The sequence below is a fragment of the Salmo salar genome, chromosome ssa02, assembly GCF_905237065.1.
Source record: "Salmo salar chromosome ssa02, Ssal_v3.1, whole genome shotgun sequence".
In the NCBI taxonomy this organism is placed as follows: Eukaryota; Metazoa; Chordata; class Actinopteri; order Salmoniformes; family Salmonidae; genus Salmo; species Salmo salar.
In genome coordinates, this window is record NC_059443.1 from 40360838 (window position 1) to 40383005 (window position 22168).

At 42.8% G+C, this 22168-nt stretch overlaps 1 protein-coding gene across 1 annotated transcript in view; it reads left to right on the forward strand.

Annotated features, from left to right (window-relative positions):
• Positions 1–21757, forward strand: part of LOC106583027 (mitogen-activated protein kinase kinase kinase 5) — a 32193-nt gene extending 10436 nt beyond the window's left edge. Inside the window, exons 9-28 of the mRNA XM_014166770.2 lie at positions 176–326; positions 721–825; positions 1214–1266; positions 3045–3140; positions 3797–3881; positions 4545–4678; positions 5504–5631; positions 14401–14537; positions 14845–14950; positions 15125–15282; positions 15762–15954; positions 16318–16489; positions 16846–17017; positions 17586–17771; positions 18183–18288; positions 18485–18728; positions 19035–19147; positions 19916–20013; positions 20301–20377; positions 20654–21757. Of these exons, the coding sequence (XP_014022245.2) occupies positions 176–326; positions 721–825; positions 1214–1266; positions 3045–3140; positions 3797–3881; positions 4545–4678; positions 5504–5631; positions 14401–14537; positions 14845–14950; positions 15125–15282; positions 15762–15954; positions 16318–16489; positions 16846–17017; positions 17586–17771; positions 18183–18288; positions 18485–18728; positions 19035–19147; positions 19916–20013; positions 20301–20377; positions 20654–20762 (2623 nt within the window). The 3' untranslated portion in view covers positions 20763–21757. The remainder of the gene's footprint in view (positions 1–175; positions 327–720; positions 826–1213; positions 1267–3044; positions 3141–3796; positions 3882–4544; positions 4679–5503; positions 5632–14400; positions 14538–14844; positions 14951–15124; positions 15283–15761; positions 15955–16317; positions 16490–16845; positions 17018–17585; positions 17772–18182; positions 18289–18484; positions 18729–19034; positions 19148–19915; positions 20014–20300; positions 20378–20653) is intronic.
• The last annotated feature ends 411 nt before the right edge of the window (positions 21758–22168 follow it).

A 22168-nucleotide genomic window follows, 5' to 3' on the forward strand; every position in this document is an offset into this window, starting at 1 on the left:
CTACTTTGATTTGGTTTGGTTTGATCCAAATATCTTCCATTTGATGAAAAAAATGATTTTGAGTATGCGGGACCTTTAATGTTAAAGATACTGTCCATTTAGGGGACCCCTTTTAAGGTCAATGTTTTGAACTTTATTTTGATATTCAAATGCTTATTCGCATCTTTCTTTTAAGGTATGTGGGCTCGATCATGGAGACGTTCATCTTGTACCATCAGTTCACCAAGCCCCCGGAGGTGAAACCGTCTAAACAGGAGACTGTGGACTTCTGGATGGAGCTGATGCTGCAAGCCTGCAAGCCCACTGTTTCCACTGACCGCTGCCCAGTAAGACCTCACCACAGCTCCCAGTACATTCAGCTTTATTTAGTTAGAGCATAGCGGCATGTTGCCAAGACACTCTGTCAGACACTACCGCTCCAAGTACTCCCAGTTCCTCAAACCCACATTGCTTTGTGAGACCTCAATAGATTCTCTCTGCCTAGTATATAACAGTTCTGGGCATTCAAATGCAGTGCAGTAAAAAATATTTGCTTTTACATGCATTTAACTGCACGGTCATGGTCAGATAATTGCTAATGATGTTGGCACTTGGCGTCACCCTCCCGGGAGAGTTTGTCACATTGACAATGTACAGTACCTTTCTGCAGCAAAAGTATTTGGAAAAGGAACCTTTTAATGCCAAAAACGGTTATCACCATTAACCATGGCCGTTCCTCAGGTTCTGATCCTGGAGCCGACCAAAGTGCTCCAGCCCACCATAGTGTGTGTGAGTGAGGAGGACGACAGCTGCACGGTTCGGCTCAACCACATCACACCCCTGAAGGTACAGACCATGTTTGGCATGACAATGACCATAAGAGTTGGCTATACAGGACAAGCAGATCTGGGACCAGGTAAACGGACCCCTCTTCCACCTTGTAGATATTGAACTACTGAGTTATACTGTACACGTCTACAGTTTTCAACATGTTAAGACATAGGAAATGGTAGTTCAAGAAGGGTGTGTTTAACCAGAATAGGCGTGGAGTGTTTTCAAAACGGCACCACGTCAGTGACGGGAAAGAAGACATGCCTATAATCGTCTAAGGAGGATGTGTGCACCCGCGCGTGCATACTTTGTGTGTGTGTGTGCGCAGGTGCGTGCATACTTTGTGTGTGTTTAGACTGTTGAGTGAGAATTTTGACAGTCTGCCATGTCTTCCCTTCCATAGAAAGGCCAGAAAGCCCAGTGGACTTTCCCAGCCTCGCAAATCCGGGGAGTGAGGTACAGTAACGTACAGTGTGTGCTAACATATCTTGGCTAAATTCCTGGCCCTGTGATGTGTGGGTGTGTCGTGTTCACACCTGCAGCCCATACACATCACCAGGGCTAGTCTACCAGACCTAGGTTCAAATACTATTTGAAATATTTCAGCATTTCCTTTAGCCTGCCTGGAGTTCCAGATGGGCGGAGTTTGCAGGTTTGCGACTACTCTATTGGTTCCATTGCGCCAGGCAAGCTCAATCAAGCCCAGCTTAAGTATTTGAATGGATTTCAAATAGTATTTGAAGCCAGGTTGCGGTCTACTGAGTCTAAACACTTTATCTGTCTGGTGGACTTGGCCACTGCCATCAGGGTGTTTTTGTCTGTGTTGTTTTCAAAGACTGTGACTGGATGTGTGTGTGTGTCCGTGTCTATTTGTCTGTGGAGGTCACTGTGTACTTTAACCTTGTTTTGCTTACCGAATTGCCTCCAGGGCGATAGATAGATTTGATTTTCTTTCAGTTTATATTTGCAACACTGTCACCCAAGGCTGGGCGATATGGCCAAAATCTCATATCCCGATATAGGTCATTTCATATCCAGATAACGATACATATCACGATATAGCACATTTTCTGTAAATTCAATGAATAAATAATTGGTATAAAATGACCATGTAAAGGCCTATTTCTTATTACATTTCTTATTTACATTTATACGCAACAAATAAAAGGTATTTACTCATATTTGATTATTTCTCCTTTTATTTAGAACCTTTGTGCAAATTTTCAATTAAGCATGTAACAATATGAATGTATAAAATCTAAAAAGGTAAATAGAAAACACTTCAACTGTAGTTGCAAACAAAATAAATATAGGCCTAAAATATATAATAAATATTTTTAGGGGCTTGCCTGTTTTGCATGTTATTTTGGCATTAATACGTGTCACATATCAATTTGCATTTGGTACCTTGGGTCGAGCGTTAGCACCAACTCACAAAACCCCCGTTTCTCGACCGTGTAAATTTGGGCCGTGTCTTTGCAGATGTAAGTTGTAACGGCAGCTATTATCTCCTTCCATCTTTGCGATTATTTTCCATATGGTGTGCCGCGGGCAAAAGTCTCTTGCAATGTCTGAGTCGGGGGTTTGTTTTGAGCACTCGACTACTTTTTTGGGTCTCATCCGTAGACTCTGTCCACACTCTTTCACATGATTCTTACGCAGGTGGTGAAAGAGGTTAGTGGTGTATGAGCCTGTCGTCGGGACCGGCCTGCGGCATATTTTGCAGAGGACGGTTTTCTGGTCCGTGTCAGACTTTTCATACCTAAACTACGTCCATGCGACCGAAGTAGCCCCTCTTTTAGGTACGAGCTCCGTGTCATGTTCACTCTCCTCCATGTTTGTTTGTGTTGCAAATTTCCTTCCACACGGCACGTTTGACGAAAAATATTGCTGTGAAGTGTGTGATTTGCGACACAACGAAGTAAACGATAGAAAAACGTCTATCGTCACACGATATATATCGTCATATCGCCAGGCCTACTGTCACCTGGTGGCTTCAAACATATCAGTATTTCAATTTATACGAGATGGAAAGAAAACGTCCTTCTCTGAATTGGAGAGCCACATATTGAATGTGCTATTGTTGGCTTTTCTTGTCATTATTCATATTCCCTTCACTTTGTTTGCCTGCATTGGTATTTTGAGAATACTTGTTAATTCATTGGGATGCCGCTGTTAGCTTTAAAGTGTTGTGTAGCTCTTAATGCCCCTCTTTAACCTTTTGACCTGTTCAGTGTTTCCAAGTTTGACGAGCGTAGCTGCTTCCTGTATGTCCTGGAGAACTCGGATGACTTCCAACTCTGCTTTCCCAGCGAGCTGCACTGTAAGGGGTGAGTCCCACACATGTACAAACATACTTGTACATAGACACACACGCTCACGCACGCACACCAAAAAGCAGCCTTTAGCCCAGCTGTCTAGCAGGAAGGGGTGTAACAACCATTGATTCCTTCGCCACATTCTCCTCACAAAACCTACATACAGATTGGGCCTGTTCTTTCAACCATTATCACATGATTTGATTGTATTGACATGACAACTGTTAATGTTTATTTTACACTGGCGTAGTGAAAATAGAGCCTGCTTCTCTCTCCCCTTTCGGTGTGGATTGATAGGGATGTGCATTTTACATTGTGTGCTAATACAGTACATTATTAGCTAGGTGTTGTGTATTGGGATACAGTAAATTCCAGGTGTTATCCAAGACTTTCTGAGAAGGTAGGAAGTGGTTTTCATAGTAGTATTTGTGGAACCAGTGCCAGTTATTCGCCTTTCAGTCAAAAGGTCCCCTTTAATACTTCATGGCATATAAGATTGATAACAGTGCTGTGTACTGAATTTGTTTGCGTACGTTTCCGCAGGTCTTATCTATGATTTGCTTGTGAGGTCCATAAATATATGATTGACTGATATGTGACATGCTCACATGTATTTGAACTGACTTTCCATATGATTTAGTTTCTTGTGTGTGCTGTTTCTCCATCAGGTTCTGTGAGATGGTCAACTCTCTTCTAAGCCAGGCAGAATCCCCAGTGGAGTACCCCAGAGAGCTCACTGGAGGATTACTGGAGGTCAGCTAGGTTCTTTCTCAATTCATATTTCCTCTCTTCTTTCCTCCTTCTGAAAACGCATTGGGAACCAGGGTTCGAGGGGAGAGACATAGGACCTTCTCCTCCAATCCGGTTGAAAAGGAGTTGAGGAGAAAGGATTAAAGGAGTTGTGGAGACACAAATTGCGATAGGGCTGTAGAATCCTCCCTCTCGAGGCTGCTTTTGCTATTTTTGACCCCCCCCCTTCCAGTACACAAACATGCCCTGTCATGATGGAGTCAATAGGTGAAAAGTTCCCCTTAACCGTTGCCCAAGTAGTGCTATGGTTACCGTATTCCCGAACCCTCATTTTTGTGTGTGTTAAGTTCCTGGTATTCACAGAACATTGGATTCAGTCCAGCATGTCACTCCAGCAAACCTGGGTTTAATTACTATTTGAAATCATTTCAAATAGTATTTCAGTTCACTGCAGTTCAGAGCAGCAGCAGGTTTCTAAATGAACATCCTTTTCCATTGCCTTGTGCTCTCTCTCAACCTTTTCTGTTGTGGTTGCTTGTGAAATTCTTTACAATATTTCTAACCCACACACTCTCTTAGACACATTTTTTATGAAACACACACACACGCACATGATAGTTTCACACCCGTGTTCCTGTTGAAATAAACCTCCCTTACCACCTGCAGTTTATCTATGAGACCAGCGAAAACAGAGACAAGGTGGTTCTGGGTAAAGGAACCTATGGCGTGGTGTATGCTGGGAGGGACCTGAGCAACCAAGTCCGCATCGCCATCAAGGAGATCCCAGAGAAAGACAGCACGTATGGAAAACGCATTTCCCCTTTTTTTTCTTCGCCTGGTCCCAGATCTGTTTTTAGCTGTATTGTCAAACAATGACCATACTTGTTGACACGACAGCACAACAACACAAAACAGTTCTGGGACCAGGCTACATTTCCCCTTTTTTTGTTGCCTGGTCCCAGTTCTGTTTTGCTGTATTGTCAAACAATGACCATACTTGTTGACACGACAGCACAAACAGATCTGGGGACAGGCTACTTTTCTTTGCACATGATACCATAAATCCGAATTATTATTTTAGCCTACTATGTGTAATATATTATACAATGTGAGCGAAACGATTCACGATTACTGATGACAATAATGAATGCGCAGATGTTTTCCTCAACATTCCAAATGTGTAATGTTTGCCCAGTATCCCCATAGCTACACCGGAATCTACTCCCTGAAGAGAAGAATGTCTATTTAGATTTCCCCATTCCTTGTTTACGAGCCTTCGACCTCGACTAAGAGCTTAGCCCCATAGTTAAAAAAATGTTAGTACTTAGTTCCTCTGTAGAATTAATGGCCACACAGGTTAAAGCAGCACATGACGGGTGCTTGTAAAGCTCTCATCAAATTCATACAGTACGTGTGGGTCACAACTACACCATGTCAGCACAACTGCAATATTGGAGTGAATTTTGTTGTTTTTCAATGATGGCACAGCTAGCACTAGCATTGTTTTAAGTTTTGTAGCAATGTTGTTATAACGGCAGATGAACACTGTCCCGTTTGCTAATGCTATGCAAATCTAGTGCCAATGCTAACTGTTGGTTCTCTCCCCATCTGTGTGTGAATCTCAGTTACTCCCAGCCTCTGCATGAGGAGATGGCTCTGCACAAGAGGCTGAAGCACAGGAACATCGTTCAGTACCTGGGCTCTATGAGTCAGGACGGCTTCATCAAGATCTTTATGGAGGAGGTTCCTGGAGGTACAGTGCATAGAAATATAATCTATTTCATTCTATATTCTATATTGAATCTCGTTCTGTTTCTATGGTCCCATAAACCAGGTCACACGCAACCGGTTTATTCAGTATTTCTAATTTCAACTTTTGTGCCTCTCTACTACAAATGTGTAGTCTTTAGACAAGTCTTTCTATCAATCCTTCACTTGGTATGTACAGTATTCATTCATTCTCTCACTGACGGAAGTTTTGGTAATCTTGTCCTGCTTTACCTTTTTTAAACTGCCGTATAGCTAATGGTTTCAGTATTCACTTCTCGGTTGTTGTGTCTCTCTACAACTCGTTCTTCTTCTTTCAATCTCTCTCCACCACTCACACACTGGTACTGTATTCACTCATTCCCTCATCAATACTTCCAGTCTTGCTCATCTTTCTCTGCTCCCCTAATTATGAAACTGTCACAATCAATCAAATGTATTTATAAAGGCCTTCTTACATCAGCTGATGTCACAAAGTGCTGTACAGAAACCCAGCCTAAAACCCCAAACAGCAAGCAATGCTGGTGTAGAAGCACGGTGGCTAGGAAAAACTCCCTAGAAAGGCTAGAACCTAGGAAGAAACCTAGAGAGGAACCAGGCTATGAGGGGTGGCCAGTCCTCTTCTGGCTGTGCCGGGTGGAGATTATAACAGAACATGGCCAAGACGTTCAAATCTTCATAGATGACCAGATGGGTCAAATAATAATAATCAGTGATTTGAGGGTGCAACAGGTCAGCACCTCGGGAGTAAATGTCAGTTGGCTTTTCATAGCCGACCATTCAGAGTACCTCTACTGCTCGTGCTGTCTCTAGAGAGTTGAAAACAGCAGGTCTGGGACAGGTAGCACGTCCGGTGAACAGGTCACGGTTCCATAGCCGCAGGTAGAACAGTTAAAACTGGAGCAGCAGCACGACCAGGTGGACTGGGGACAGCAAGGAGTCATCAGGCCAGGTAGTCCTGAGGCATACTTTAATTCACACAAGACACCGGATAAAACAGGAGAAATACTCCAGATATGACAGACTGACCCTAGCCCCCTGACACACAAACTACTGCAGCATAAATACTGGAGGCTGAGACAGGAGAGGTCGGGAGACAATGTGGCCCCGTCCGACGATACCCCCGGACAAGGCCAAACAGGCAGGATATAACCCCACCCACTTTTGCCAAAGGACAGCCCACCCACCACTAGAGGGATATCTTCAACCACCATCCGCCACGGCACAACCCAAAGGGCGGCGCTTACCAGGACAGGAGATCACTTCAGTGACTCAAGCGACACCCTCCTCCTAGGGACGGCATGGAAGAGCACAAGTAAGCCAGTGACTCAGCCCCTGTAATAGGGTTAGATAGAGGCAGAGAATCCCGGTGGAGAGAGGGGAACTGGCCAGGCAGAGACAGCAAGGGCGGTTCGTTGCTCCAGTGCCTTTCCGTTCACCTTCACACTCCTGGGCCAGACTACACTCAATCATAGGACCTACTGAAGAGATGAGTCTTCAATAAAGACTTAATGGTCAAGACGAGTCTGCATCTCTCGCATGGTTAGGCAGATCATTCCATAAAAATGGAGCTCTATATGAGAAAGCCCTGCCTCCAACTGTTTGCTTAGAAATTCTAGGGACAGTAAGGAGGCCTGCATCTTGTGACCGTAGCGTACGTGTAGGTATGTACGGCAGGACCAAATTGGAAAGATGGGTAGGAGCGAGCCCATGTAATGCTTTGTAGGTTAGCAGTAAAACCTTGAAATCAGCCCTTGCCTTAACAGGAAGCCAGTGTAGAGAGGCTAGCACTGGAGTAATATGATCACATTATTTGGTTCTAGTCAAGATTCTAGCAACCGTGTTTAGCACTAACTAAAGTTTATTTAGTGCTTGATCCGGGTAGCTGGAAAGTAGACCATTGCAGTAATATTACCTAGAAGTGACAAAAGCATGGATTAATTTTTCTGCATCATATTTGGACAAAGTTTATTTTGCAATGTTACGTGGATGGAAAAAAGATGTCCTAGAAACAGTCTTGATATGTTTGTCAAAAAGAGAGATTAGGCTCCGGAGTAACGCTGAGGACCTTCACAGTTTTATTTGAGATGACTGTACAACCATCAAGATTACTTGTCAGATTCAACAGAAGATCTCTTTGTTTCTTGGGACCTAGAACTATCATCTCTGTTTTGAGTTTAAAAGTAGAACATTTGCCACCATCCACTTCCTTATTTCTGAAACACAGACTTCCACTGAGGGCAATTTTGGGGCTTCACCATGTTTCATCAAAATGTTCAGCTGTGTGTTGTCCGCATAGCAGTGAAAGTTAACCTTATGTTTCCGAATGACATCACCAGGAAGTAAAATATATAGTGAAAACAATAGTGGTCCTAAAATGGAGCCTTGAGCAACACCAAAATGTACAGTTGATTTGTCAGAGGACAAACCTTCCTCAGAGACAAACTGATATCTTTCCGACAGATAAGATCTAAACCAGGCTAGAACTTGTCCGTATAGACCAATTTGGGTTTCCAATTTCTCCAAAATAATGTGGTGTTCGATGGTATCAAAAGCAGCGCTAAGGTCTAGGAGCACGAGGACAGATGCAGAGCCGCGGTCTGACACCATTTAAAAGGTAATTTACCACCTTCACAAGTGCAGTCTCAGTGCTATGTTGGGTTCTAAAACCAGACTGAAGCGTTTCGTATACATTGTCTTCAGGAAGGCAGTGAGTTGCTGCGCAACAAAATTTTGAGAGGAATGGGAGATTTGATATAGGCCAATAGTTTTTTATATTTTCTGGGTCAAGGTGTGGCTTTTTCAAGAAAGGATTTATTACTGCCACTTTTAGTGAGTTTGGTACACATCTGGTGGATAGAGAGCGGTTTATTATGTTAGACATAGGAGGGCCAAGCACAGGAAGCAGCTCTTTCAGTAGTTTAGTTGGAATAGGGTCCAGTATGCAGCTTGACGGTTTAGAGGCCATGATTATTTTCATCATTGTGTCAAGAGATATAGTATTAAAAAACTTGAGTGTCTCCCTTCATCCTAGGTCCTGGCAGAGTTGGGCAGACTCAGGACAACTGAGCTTTGGAGGAATACGCAGATTTAACCTGTTGAGGACAGACGTTCCGCTAGCGGAACCCCGTTCCGCCTGCGGAACCCCTAGCCAACCGCCAATGGCATCGCACGGCGCGAAATACAAAACCAACTAAAATGCCACAATTCAATTTTCTCAAACAATCAACTATTTTACACCATTTTAAAGATAAGACTCTCGTTAATCTAACCACATTGTCCGATTTCAAAAAGGCTTTACAGCGAAAGCAAAACATTAGATTATGTTAGGAGAGTACATAGACACAAATAATCACACAGCCATTTTCCAAGCAAGCATATATGTCACATAAACCCAAACCACAGCTAACTGCAGCACTAACCTTTGATCTTCATCAGATGACACTCCTAGGACGTTATGTTATACAATACATGCATGTTTTGTTCAATCAAGTTCATATTTATATCAAAAAACAGCTTTTTACATTAGCATGTGATGTTCAGAACTAGCATACCCACCGAAAACTTCCGGTGAATTTACTAAATTACTCATGATAAACGTTCACAAAATACATAACAATTATTTTAAGAATTATAGATACAGAACTCCTTTATGCAATCGCTATGTTCGATTTTAAAATAGCTTTTCGGCGAAAGCACATTTTGCAATATTCTGAGTACATAGCTCGGCCATCATGGCTAGCTATTTTGACATCCTCCAACTTCGTCAGAATGCACTCCCAGGACTTCTACTTCAACAACCGATGTTGTTTTGTTTCGAAATAATCCATAGTTATATCCAAATAGCTCCGTTTTGTTCGTGCGTTCAGGTCACTATCCAAAGGGTAACGCGCGAGCGCATTTCGTGACAAAAAAATTCAAAATATTCCATTACCGTACTTAGAAGCATGTCAAACGCTGTTTAAAATCAATTTTTATGCGATTTTTCTCATAAAATAGTGATAATATTCCAACCGGGCAACGTTGTATTCATTCAGACTGAAAGGAAAACATGGCGAGTTCTCGTGACCGCGCATCTCCAGTCTCACTGTCCCCAGGCTGACCACTTACAAACTCTGCTGCTGTACATTCACATTTACATTTAACCTGTTGGGGCTAGGGGGCAGTATTTGCACGGCTGGATAAAAAAATGTACCCGATTTAATCTGGTTACTAATCCTACCCAGTAACTAGAATATGCATATACTTATTATATATGGATAGAAAACACCCTAAAGTTTCTAAAACTGTTTGAATGGTGTCTGTGAGTATAACAGAACTCATTTGGCAGGCAAAACCCTGAGACATTTTCTGACAGGAAGTGGATACCTGATGTGTTGTATTACCTTTAAACCTATGCCATTGGAAAACACAGGGGCTGAGGAATATTTTGGCACTTCCTATTGCTTCCACTAGATGTCACCAGCCTTTACAAAGTGTTTTGAGTCTTCTGGAGGGAGATCTGACCGAACAAGAGCCATGGAACGATGATGGCCCATTAGACACCTGGCGCGAGTTCATGTTGGGTACCCTCGTTCCAATGCGTTATAAAAGAGAATGCATTCGTCCACCTTGAATATTATTCATGTTCTGGTTAAAAAAGGCCCTAATGATTTATGCTATACAACGTTTGACATGTTTGAACGAACGTAAATATATTTTTTCCCCTCGTTCATGAAGTGAAGTCCGGCGGGCTTAGATCATGTGCTAACAAGACGGAGATTTTTGGACATAAATGATGAGCTTTTTTGAACAAAACTACATTCGTTATGGACCTGTGATACCTGGAAGTGACATCTGATGAAGAGAATCAAAGGTAATGGATTATTTACATAGTATTTTCGATTTTAGATCTCCCCAACATGGCGGCTAGTCTGTATCGCAACGCGTATTTTTCTGGGCGCAGTGCTCAGATTATTGCAAAGTGTGATTTCCCAGTAAGGTTATTTTTAAATCTGGCAAGTTGATTGCGTTCAAGAGATGTAAATCTATAATTCTTTAAATGACAATATAATATTTTACCAATGTTTTCTAATTTTAATTATTTAATTTGTGGTGCTGACTTGAATGCCGGTTATTGGAGGGAAACGATTTCCTGAACATCAACGCCACAGTAAAACGCTGTTTTTGGATATAAATATGAACTTGATAGAACTAAAAATGCATGCATTGTCTAACACATTGTCCTAGGAGTGTCATCTGTTGGAGATTGTAAAAGGTTAGTGCATCATTTTAGCTGATTTATGGTTTTGGTGACGCCTGTCTTTGAATTGGCACAACATTACACACAACTCTTGTAAATGTACTGTCCTAACATACTCTAAATTTATGCTTTCGCCGTAAAACCTTTTTGAAATCGTAAAACGTGGTTAGATTAAGGAGATGTTTATCTTTCAAAGGGTGTAAAATAGTTGTATGTTTTGAAAAATTTGAATTTTGACATTTATTTGGATTCAAATTTGCCGCTCTTGAAATGCACCTGCTGTTGATGGAGTGCACCACGGGTGGGACGCTTGCGTCCCACCTAGCCCATAGAGGTTAAGTCATTTAGCAGACGCTCTTATCCAGAGCGACTTACAAACTGCTGTACTTTGACCAGAGACAGCAGACAGCCTTAGAAAGTGTCACGTTACAGCACAGATGCTGTAATGTCGATAGAGATGCAACAGAAGGACAAATTGTCAGACAGGCCACTTCCTGTATGGAATCTTCTCAAGTTTTGGCCTGCCATATGAGTTCTGTTATACTCACAGACACCATTCAAACAGTTTTAGAAACTTTAGAGTGTTTTCTATCCAAATCGACTAATTATATGCATATTCGAGTTTCTGGGCAGGAGTAGTAACCAGATTAAATCGGGTACGTTTTTTTACCCGGCCGTGAAAATACTGCCCCCTATCCCAAAGAAGTTAAAGAGGAGTCTGAAATTTGCTTTCTAATGATCATGATCTTTCATCAAAGAAGTTCATGAATTTGTCACTGCTGAAGCGAAAGCCATCCTCTCTTGGGAAGTGATGCTTTTTAGTTAGCTTTGCGACAGTATCAATACATTTTGGATTGTTCTTTTTTCCTCAATTAAGTTGGAAAAATAGGATGATTGAGCAGCAGTGAGGGCTCTTCGATACTGCACGGTACTGTCTTTCCAAGCTAGTCGGAAGACTTCCAGTTTGGTGTAACGCTATTTCCGTTCCAGTTTTCTGGAAACTTGCTTCAGAGCTATGGTATTTTCTGTATACCAGGGAGCTAGTTTCTTATGACAAATGTTTTTGTTTTTAGGGGTGCGACTGCATCTAGGGTATTACACAAAGTTAAATTGAGTTCCTCAGTTAGGTGGTTAACTGATTTTTGTACTCTGACGTCCTTGGGTAGGTGGATGGAGTCTGGAAGGGCATCTAGGAATCTTTGGGTTGTCCGAGAATTTATAGCATGGCTTTTGATGATCCTTGGTTCAGGTCTGAGTAGATTATTTGTTGCAATTGCAAACGTAATAAAATGGTGGTCCGATATTCCAGGATTATGAGGAAAAACATTAACATCCACAACATTTATTCCATGGGACAAAACTAGTCCGGAGTATGAGTATGACAGTGAGTAGGTCCGGAGTCAATGATGGATCCGAAAGCCTTTTGGAGTGGGTCTGTGGACTTTTCCATGTGAATATTAAAGTCACCAAAAACTTGAATATTATCTGCCATGACTACAAGGTCCGATAGGAATTCAGGGAACTCAGTGAGGAACGCTGTATATGGCCCAGGAGGCCTGTAAACAGTAGCTATAAAACGTGATTGAGTAGGCTGCATAGATTTCATGACTAGAAGCTCAAAAGACAAAAACGTTGTTTTTTTTGTTGTTGTTGTAAATTGAAATTTGCTATCGTAAATGTTAGCAGCACCTCCGCCTTTGCGGGATACGCGGGGGATATGGTCACTAGTGTAACCAGGAGGTGAGGCCTCATTTAACACAGTAAATTCATCAGGCTTAAGCCATGTTTCAGTCAGGCCGAATACAATAGGTGTAGACTTTACCGTGAAATGCTTATTTACAAACCTTTTCCCAACAATGCAGAGTTAAAAAATAATAATACAAAAATTACAACTGAATAGCAAAAAAGGAAATGTTAACACAATAAAATAACGAGGCTATATAATAGGAGTATCGGTACCGAGTCAATATGCAGGGGTACGAGGTAGTTGAGGTAATTTAGGTAATATGTACATGTAGGTAAGGGTAAAGGTGACTAGGCAATCAGGATAGATAATAAACAGAATTGTGTGTGTGTGTGTGTGTGTGTGTGTGTGTGTGTGTGTGTGTGTGTGTGTGTGTGTGTGTGTGTGTGTGTGTGTGTGTGTGTGTGTGTGTGTGTGTTGGAGTGTCAGTGTAGTATGCTTGAGTGTGGGGGTAGAGTCCAGTGAGTGTGCATAGAGCCAGTGCAAGAAAAATGGGGGTCAATGTAAATAGTCCGGGTAGCCGTTTGAGGAACTGTTCAGCAGTCTTATGGCTTGGGGGTAGAAGCTGTTCAGGAGCCTTTTGGTCCCAGACTTGGCGCTGTTGTCAAGGCTTAGTGAAATCAATTGGAATATTACAAAATTATGGTATTTTAGTTTCCAGAAAGTCTGGAGGTCTTTTTGGCGTGTGTGTGTGTGTGTGTGTGTCATGCGTGCGTGTGTGTCTAATTCAGTGCAATAGCTACAGGCAGGATATGACACAGGAAGTGTGGGTGTTTCCAGTACCACAGCGAATGAGAGAAATGGATTTCACAATGCTTTTTAAGTCACTGATGTACCAGTGTTAAGAAAAAGTGAAAATACTTTAAAAAGTAATGTTTTATTTCAGCTTCCGACATTTTCTCATTGTGAATATTCTGGGCCTTGTTTCCCAGAGTCTTCGTAGCGTTAAGATCATAGTTAGAACCTAGTGATCCAGACCACTCGTAGCGCAGCCAAAGTCCATCATTGTATGCATTTTTTTGCCCTTTCGCATCACTTTATTCACAGGTCTTCGCTAAACAGCATAAACATCTTGACTTTTTTCTGTTTGATTGTGACTACCGTTACCTTCAGAACTAAGTTGACTACAAATACAAAGTTGCCAAAGTATTTGAAATTGTTACAAAAGAAGTGAAGAATAAAATTATGCTTCGAATGAAAACCGAGATGACTTTATTAAAAGATGCTTAGCCTACATGGGTCTATGTAGGCTATATCCATCAATTGAGTTATATTTTTCGGCTAGGCTATTGTCTGTACTTTTTGCTTCAGTGTTTTTCATGATGTGTGACCACGTGGTCAATGATATGCCCAATCTGTGATGTAGTGCATTGTTATTGGGTAAGCATAATAAGCTGCCTCAATAGCCTATTTTCAGCCATAGGTGGTAATATCTCTCTAGGGGCTGATCCTTGGTCAGTATTGTGGAATCATTTTAATGTTAAGATTTGAATGGAGAAATCTGATCTGAAAGCAAGCGCTGCTTTAAAGAAAATCCTATCAGTGTCGACAGTGGTATAACAAGGCACTAAGCGAACGTTCTCTCTGGGTGGTTGTTTTGGAAACCCTCTTAAGAAGTTGGCTCGTAAATAATGATGCATCTGGTACGTCATCGTAATGCTTAAGTTACATCGCAACTGGGAAACGAGGCCCAGGGGGGTTGCAAATCCTAAATGCAATCCCTTCCATATCTAACCGTAACCCATTCCAATGCCATCTCTCCCATGTAGGAAGCTTGTCCTCTCTCCTGCGTTCCAAATGGGGACCCCTGAAAGACAACGAGGCCACCGTCATTTTCTACACCAGGCAGATCCTGGAAGGGCTTAAGTATCTCCATGACAACCAGATAGTCCACAGAGACATCAAGGTGAGGTTTGTTGTTGCTAAATAAATGTTTTTTGTTTTTAAAGTACCAATGCCACAGCGGATTTTAATTCACACAGTCAGAGGTAGTTGTGTTCATTAGGTAGTAAACGACGGAAAATGGAGTGAAACAGGAAAGGACTTCCTGCACTTAAGAAACGCTCCTTTTTGTTTTCCACTTCAAAACGTTTCACTACATTGTGGCCTACTGAGCATGAACCTGGTATATGTTGCTTACTCAACTACTAATGTGTCTCAATGCGTTGTGAGGAAAGTGTGTCTAGTGTAAGAAACAAGTCATTTCCTCACAGGGTGACAACGTGTTGATTAACACCTACAGTGGTGTTCTCAAGATCTCTGACTTTGGCACCTCGAAACGACTGGCGGGAATCAACCCTTGCACAGAGACCTTCACAGGTGTGTGTGTGGGTGTGTGTATGTTTGATGCTTTTGTATGAGTGTGGTTGGATATGTGGCCATGCTTTTTGCATATGAACACTGTATTTGACTTTGTTGGGATGAATATTATTTACATGTGTTGTCTACATGTTTGTGTAGGTAGGTGTCTAAATGTCTCTGTGGTGTTTTTAGGGACACTGCAGTACATGGCTCCAGAGATCATTGACCAGGGCCCGCGGGGTTATGGAAAGCCTGCAGACATCTGGTCCTTGGGCTGTACCATCATAGAGATGGCCACGGGGAAACCACCCTTCCACGAGCTGGGCAGCCCACAGGCAGCCATGTTCAAGGTAATCTTTCTGTTAGAAACCAAAAGGTTTGATAATTAGTATGTTATTACATTGTAGCCTATACCTTGTACCTGTGGAATACTAGGTAAATACTGGACTAAAGAATTTTACCAGCTGAAACCAGGGTTGTGTTCATAAAGCATCAAACTGAAGATATACTGTGTTCCCTGTGGCTCAGTTGGTAGAGCATGGTGTTTGCAGCGTCAGCATAGTGTGTGCAACGCCAGGGTTGTGGGTTCGATTCCCACTGGGGGCCAGTACAAAAAAAAAAAGTATGAAATGTATGCATTCAGTACTGTAAGTCGCTCTGGATAAGAGCGTCTGCTAAATGACTAAAATGTAAATATACTGAAACAGGGAGGGACTACCTGAACTTGTCCAATAAGAAACAATAAGTTTCCGTTGCAAAACGTTTTACGTTGCGTGCCCTACTGAACACAACCCTGAAGTGTACGTACTCTGTTCCCGTCTCCCTCTAGGTTGGTATGTTCAAGATCCACCCGGAGGTGCCGGAGTGTATGTCAGGTGATGCCAAAGGCTGCATCATGAGATGCTTCACCCCGGACCCAGACAACAGGGCCACGGCCTCTGAGCTGCTCAAGGACTCCTTCCTCAAGTCCACCTCCCGGAGGAAGGCCAAGCCAGAGCCTGAGACACTGCCTACGGATGCTGGTGAGTCATCTTCATCATCATCATTGTTATCATCATAATCATAGGTAGCGTTATTTTAATCATCATAGTTAGCGTCTTCATTTTTATAGTCATCAATCATCATCAGTGCCAGAGTCTGGTCTTGTGATAACACTGCCTACTCCTGACCACATAACCCCCGACGATGGGAACGCACGACCTTTCTTGGCCACTCATATATCTATCTATCTCCACACTCATGTTCATTATTTTCATAATTGTCTGAAATATGAATTATTATTCCTCTTGTCTGTATATAGTCTTCCTAATTCAGAAACGCTATGCTCATCGCCATTCCGTCACCATTATTAGGGTAATGACTCTGCCCTGCTTTGTGTCCTGTAGGTGACATCTACCAGCGCAGTATGTCTGTCCCAGTGTCTATACGTGTGACAGATACAGACAGGGACACTGACGGGATGGACCTGTCGTGCTCCTGGGACCTCCGGAGGACCCTCTCCCCCCTCAGAGGAAAGGGCAATACAAAGAGCCCACCCAGCACCAGAGGCTTCCTGTCGTAGGGCTAAACATCCTATACCCTCTGGTTCCCCATTCGATTACATCCGATTTGTGAAACAACTTCATTGTAGATCATTGTCTTAATGTAAATGCAATATAATGCAATAGATAACCTCAAAATAGACCATGGCTTTTTCTAAATTGTCTGAAAAATCCAGCTGCTCCGTGATGAACTTCCACCATATTGTCGTATTTTCCAATCACTGCAGATAGAGGGGAGGAGTAGAGAAGAGGTCAGATTTTCCAGCAATTGAGATGGAGCCCATGCTAAATATTGCCAAGACCATATTTGTCTGGCAGAATGTTTTATCTATGTGACTTTGGTGTATCTCGTCTCCCCCTTGTGGTGGCCAGGGTGTCAGAGGAGGCCAGTGCTGTGGACATGACGGCTAGTCCAGCCACGTCAGGGGAGAACCTGGGCCTGTTCTTACTGAGGAAGGACAGCGAGAGAAGGACCACACTGCACAGGATCCTCACTGAGTACATCACCGACGTAGTGCACAACATCCAGAACACACTACCTCAGGTAGAGAGAGCGAGAGATCTTGGGCTGTATGTGTCAGAGTAGGAGTGCTGATCTAGGATCTGTTTTACCTTTTAGATCATAATGGATAAGACAGGATGGACCTGATCTTAGATCGGTACTTCTACTCTTTGACAATTTTTGATTATGGGCCCAGAGAAGGATATATCCCTAATACAGTCAACTCCTGATAAATGCAATGGCTTAGGATGGTTATGAGGGCATGCACTCAACCGATTGGAGCATGCATGTATCCAGAGCAATTAAAAACAATGTATGGTGAAATAATATAATAATAAAATATGCCACTTAGCAGACTTAGTCATGCGTGCATACATTTTACGTATGGGTGGTCCGGGGAAGGTGAACCCACTACCTTGGTGTTACAAGCACCATGCTCTACCAACTGAGCTACACAGGACCACAAGGCACTTAAACTGAGTTTACCCTTATCAGGAGTCTGCTGTACATGTTAGGTGTGAAAGAATGCGTGTTTATGTCTGCATTTTACATTTGTTGGTTTCTTTGCCTATTATTATTTTATAACGTTTCCTCTCTCCTTGCCTCTAAGCAAACAGAAGTTGGGTCCGCGACCTCAGAGCATATCTCTGAGCTGATTGGCTGCCTGCGGGAGAACATCCGCTCTCCAGACAGAAGGCACCTGACCAACAGATTGGTGAAGTTGCGCTCCACACTGCTTGCTACCGCAGTACCCCTCAAAAATCTGCAAGCGGTGCTCTTCAGCTTCCAGGGTGCGGTAGGTCACTGGAGGTCACGGTTGTGTTCATTCGGGTATGCAACGGAAAACATTATAAAACATCTTGCAAAATCTTATTGGAGTAGTCCCTCCCTGTTCTTTTTAATTTGGTACTTAATGAACATTACCCAGGAGTTGCATCGCCAGTCCTTGAGGGCAGTAGCCCTGCCAGTTTCCATTTCTCCCTGGCACGTAAAAGATTGCGTACTGTCATTAATTGGCCATATAATTCCATACTTTCCATACTTTCCGCGAAGAATTAGATAGTTAGTAATCACAAGACAAGGGTGGACGTGGGATTGAGCAGGTGGAGTCGTATATGTGTCAATAGCCAGCAGTTTTACCACAGGCTCTGCATCACACCCAATAGTATTGTGCTAACCCGTTCTTCTCACTCCCTCGAGTGTGCAGGTGAAAAAGGTGTTGAGGCAGCAGCAGGTGAAACCTCACTGGATGTTTGCTCTGGATAACCTGCTGAGGCAGGCCGTGCAGGACGCCATCACTGTACTATTACCAGGTAAGAACGAGCAGTCAGGCCTAATTCTATCTCAACTTCTATCAGTTGTATTGGACATGGAAATTCCTCATTGAACTACTGTTCAATTTCATGATATGACTCTGGATTTGGAATTGAGTCCAACCCCGCCATTCAAAGACCTCACCACCTCCCAAATCCCCACACACATGCTCACACACACCTCAATGTCTTTCAGAGCTCAAGCTCCAGCTGCAGTCTTCCTTTGAGACGGAGGAGAGTAGCCCAGAGAGAGAGCAGCGGCCCAGTGAGCTAGTAAAGCTTTTGCCTGCAGTTTTCTCAGATGACCAGGTGGTGGCGCCAGCCAACACAGAGACCATAGAGGAGGTTTCAGAAAGCCCCTGCTTACCCAATGGCCTCCAGTACAACACTAACTGTCCCCTCAGTCAGGAACTGAGAGATCTACGGCTAGAGACTCGCAGGTTCAGTGCCATTTACTTAGCTGTTTATGTTACATTGCTTTATTGGCAGGACAAAAAAAATGCATTTGTATTGTCATTTTATTCTTTATTCCACCTTTTAACATGGGGTTTCCTTTTATTTCAACTTTAGTATAATGGGCTTTAAAGTTTTAAGAAGATAAAGTCATTCCTACAGATTCAGTGAAAGTGCCAGCATACCACCAATGATTAAATTGCAACCAGTTACAATATGGACAGTGAAGTGATATGTGTAAATAGGGAAATGTACTGTTCAGGCCTGGTTCATAATGACTAATTGTGTTTCAGACTGCTGACTCAGCTGAGTGAGAAAGAGAGCGAATACCAGGAGCTACTGAGGAACTCTGTCCAGAGGACACAGGATCAGATCGACACTACCAGGAACACATCAGAACCCACAGGTAATGTTTTCAGCTCCTACTCCGTCCCAAAGCGGTCTGACTGTTGACATTAGTCAGCCCTTTTAAGGCTAGTGTGTTGGTAAACATTGTAAGTTTGGGTGAAGTACCTAAGTAAGCCAAATTCTGTCACTCTGCCACACCTTAGTATGTAGCAAGGCCAAACACACTTTGCCTAATAAATAATGAATATCAGGCATCAAATCCTGTGTGTTTTTGTATACATGTAGACACTGGAGGTTGAAGCTTGTGGTATGACAGTGGCCCCACAAGTTACAGCGTGCCTACTGTAATGTTCCTAAAATGGAGAGATGGAATGCCATTGAGACAGTTGGTAGATTTTGTGATTCACACCCTGTGTTTCTAGATCTCTCTCCACACCTCACCCTCAGACAGTGGATTTCTGCTCTACTGGTTTGAGATTAAGGCGTGTAGCTCATTGCCGCTGAGATTTGAGAATTCGAACCAGATGTGTCGGTCATAATAATGATTAGAAACTGGCATTGGAAAATGTTGGCCTGTTTTTGTTTATTAGACCCTAATTAACGCTTTTGCTTTGTATCTGTCAGGTTTACTTCCTTTACCGTTAACGTATACTGTCGCGAATAGCCCCGACTGGGACTCAAAACCTCAGTCCCTGTGACTGTCAGTCTAACACCTTAACCAGTACTGAAAATATGCATTTGAAATACTCATAATTTTCAGCTTAGTAGCATGATGGTGCAAACTGGTGACCAGATCATACCGACTTGTCTTCTCATCCTCCTGTAGATACAGAGTTGTCCCTGCAGATAAGTTCGAACCCAGAAGTCAAGTCCTTGGTTTGCTGGCTGAAGGCTATCCCAGTAGATCAGGACACCATAGACAAGGTAAGGAACTTCAAAATGACTTTGTGACTTAATGATGTGGGATTGGTTCTCAAAATATGGTGTGACTATTGATTGATGGGTAACTACATGCATGGAATAAACCATCTAACTGGTGAAAAGAGTGAGCCTTATTCACATTATAATAATATGACAAGTCACAAAAGTCTATACCACGAAAAACCTGAAAAAATAGGAAGTAATGTAGCTCAGTTTCGATCCGTGTTTGCGTGAGGCTTGTTCTCACTGATGTTGCGTAAGTACAATTCACGCTGTGCTTTTGTTTCTAGTTACTCTATCACGAGTTCACCTTGGACTGTCTCCTCACCATGGCCTGCAGGGATGACTTGATGTACTGTGCCATAAGGTGAACTTCCTCCTCCAATCATGTTCACACATCCTTAAAGCAGATACAGGAAACTGATCTGCGCTAATGAGGAAAACCCATTGTTTTCTGTTTGGATGGTTGTTATGTCGTTATTCAAAGGACTGCGAAAGTACTGTGAATTCGCTGAGATGTGTCAACGTGTGACCAGGGATCTGTGCAGTAGGAGGGTGTATGGATGTGACACCCACCCACACACAAAGGGTGTGTACTGTAATGTTTATTTTTTTTTTTTTTACTGTAACTGTTCCTCCACAGAGGAGGGATGCTGTGTCGTATCTGGGCGGCCATCACAACACAGAGGAAGTCACAGCTCAAATCTCAGCTCAGCACACACTCTGAAGAGAGCGAGGACACCATTCTCTGATGCGTCGTCACATGTTCCTCTAATAGGCTGGCACTATAAGCACAACATGGTACAAATTTACTGAGTCTGTGAATTTATCTCATAGTTAAGATGCAGGAATTGGTGTGTGTGTCAGTGTGTGCGCGCATGTACGGTTTTCTGAGAACAAGATAATCATGTCATAAAAAGTGGACCTACCTTAGTATTTCCCCAGAGTTGTTATATTGAAACTGAAATGGTTACAGAAAGATGGATGAACAGTAAAGGATATGTTTTTCTGTCATTTCTTATTGTGAATAACTGTACTTATGAAACGGGTTCGGAGAAATCTGCAATCTGATTGGCTGAAATGGGGTTCTAAACCATTGACAATTCCCTGATATTCGCAATGCATATGGAGGGAGGGAGGGGAGAGGGGGAATATTTAGGGCCAACAGCTGTCATATTTTTACCTCAACGGACCGTCCATGCCTCCATGATACTTTATATTCCTTTGTTAGTTTGGTGTGTAGTATAAAATAAAATGTACCTCTTTAATGTACACCATTTCTGAGATCTTTGCAGGGCCTAGGACTTGAAGAAAAGGTGTGTTATTGATGGTAAATATACACTTTGGTGAGAATGTGCACTGGTGATTGGTCATGTAAATAAGTGGGAATAGTGGTGTACATATTGGTGGTGTCTGTAATATGTCTTTATGGTCCCGTGTAGCTCAGTTGGTAGAGCATGGTGTTTGCAACGCCAGGGTTGTGGGTTCGATTCCCACGGGGGACCAGTACGAAAAGAAAGAAAAAAAATGAAATGTATGCGTTCACTACTGTAAGTCGCTCTGGATAAGAGTGTCTGCTAAATGACTAAAATGTATATGGGTCTTTCGATAAAGGGGCCAATGTTCATGTTAAATGTCATATATGTTTAAATATGATTTTCTTTCAGTTTCACGTTTGTAGTTACAGGAATAAAAGTCTAGGTAGGCATAATGACTATAACGCCACCTAGCAACAACAAAACATCTACATCACATTCAAAATGTTTCTTTGTCATGCCTAGTAGCCAGGTCTGTTTGTGCTTTAGTCAACTTTTCTATAATTTATAGCCCTGCTAAACATTCCTGATTTCGTGTTATCCGTATCGCTGCATCTCTCGTACGGTCTCGGGAGAGGCCGAGAGCCCTCAAAAACAAAACCCACTGATTCTTGACACGATACCCGCTTAAGCCGGAATCCAGCCGCACCAATGTGTCGGAGGAAACACCGTACACCTGGCGACTGTGTCAGCGTGCACTGCGCCCGGCCCGCCACAGGAGTCGCTAGTGCGCGATGGGACAAGGACATCCCTGCCGGCCAAACCCTCCTCTAACACGGACGACGCTGGGCCAATTGTGCGCCGCCCCATTGGTCTCCCGGTCGCAACAGAGCCTGGACTTG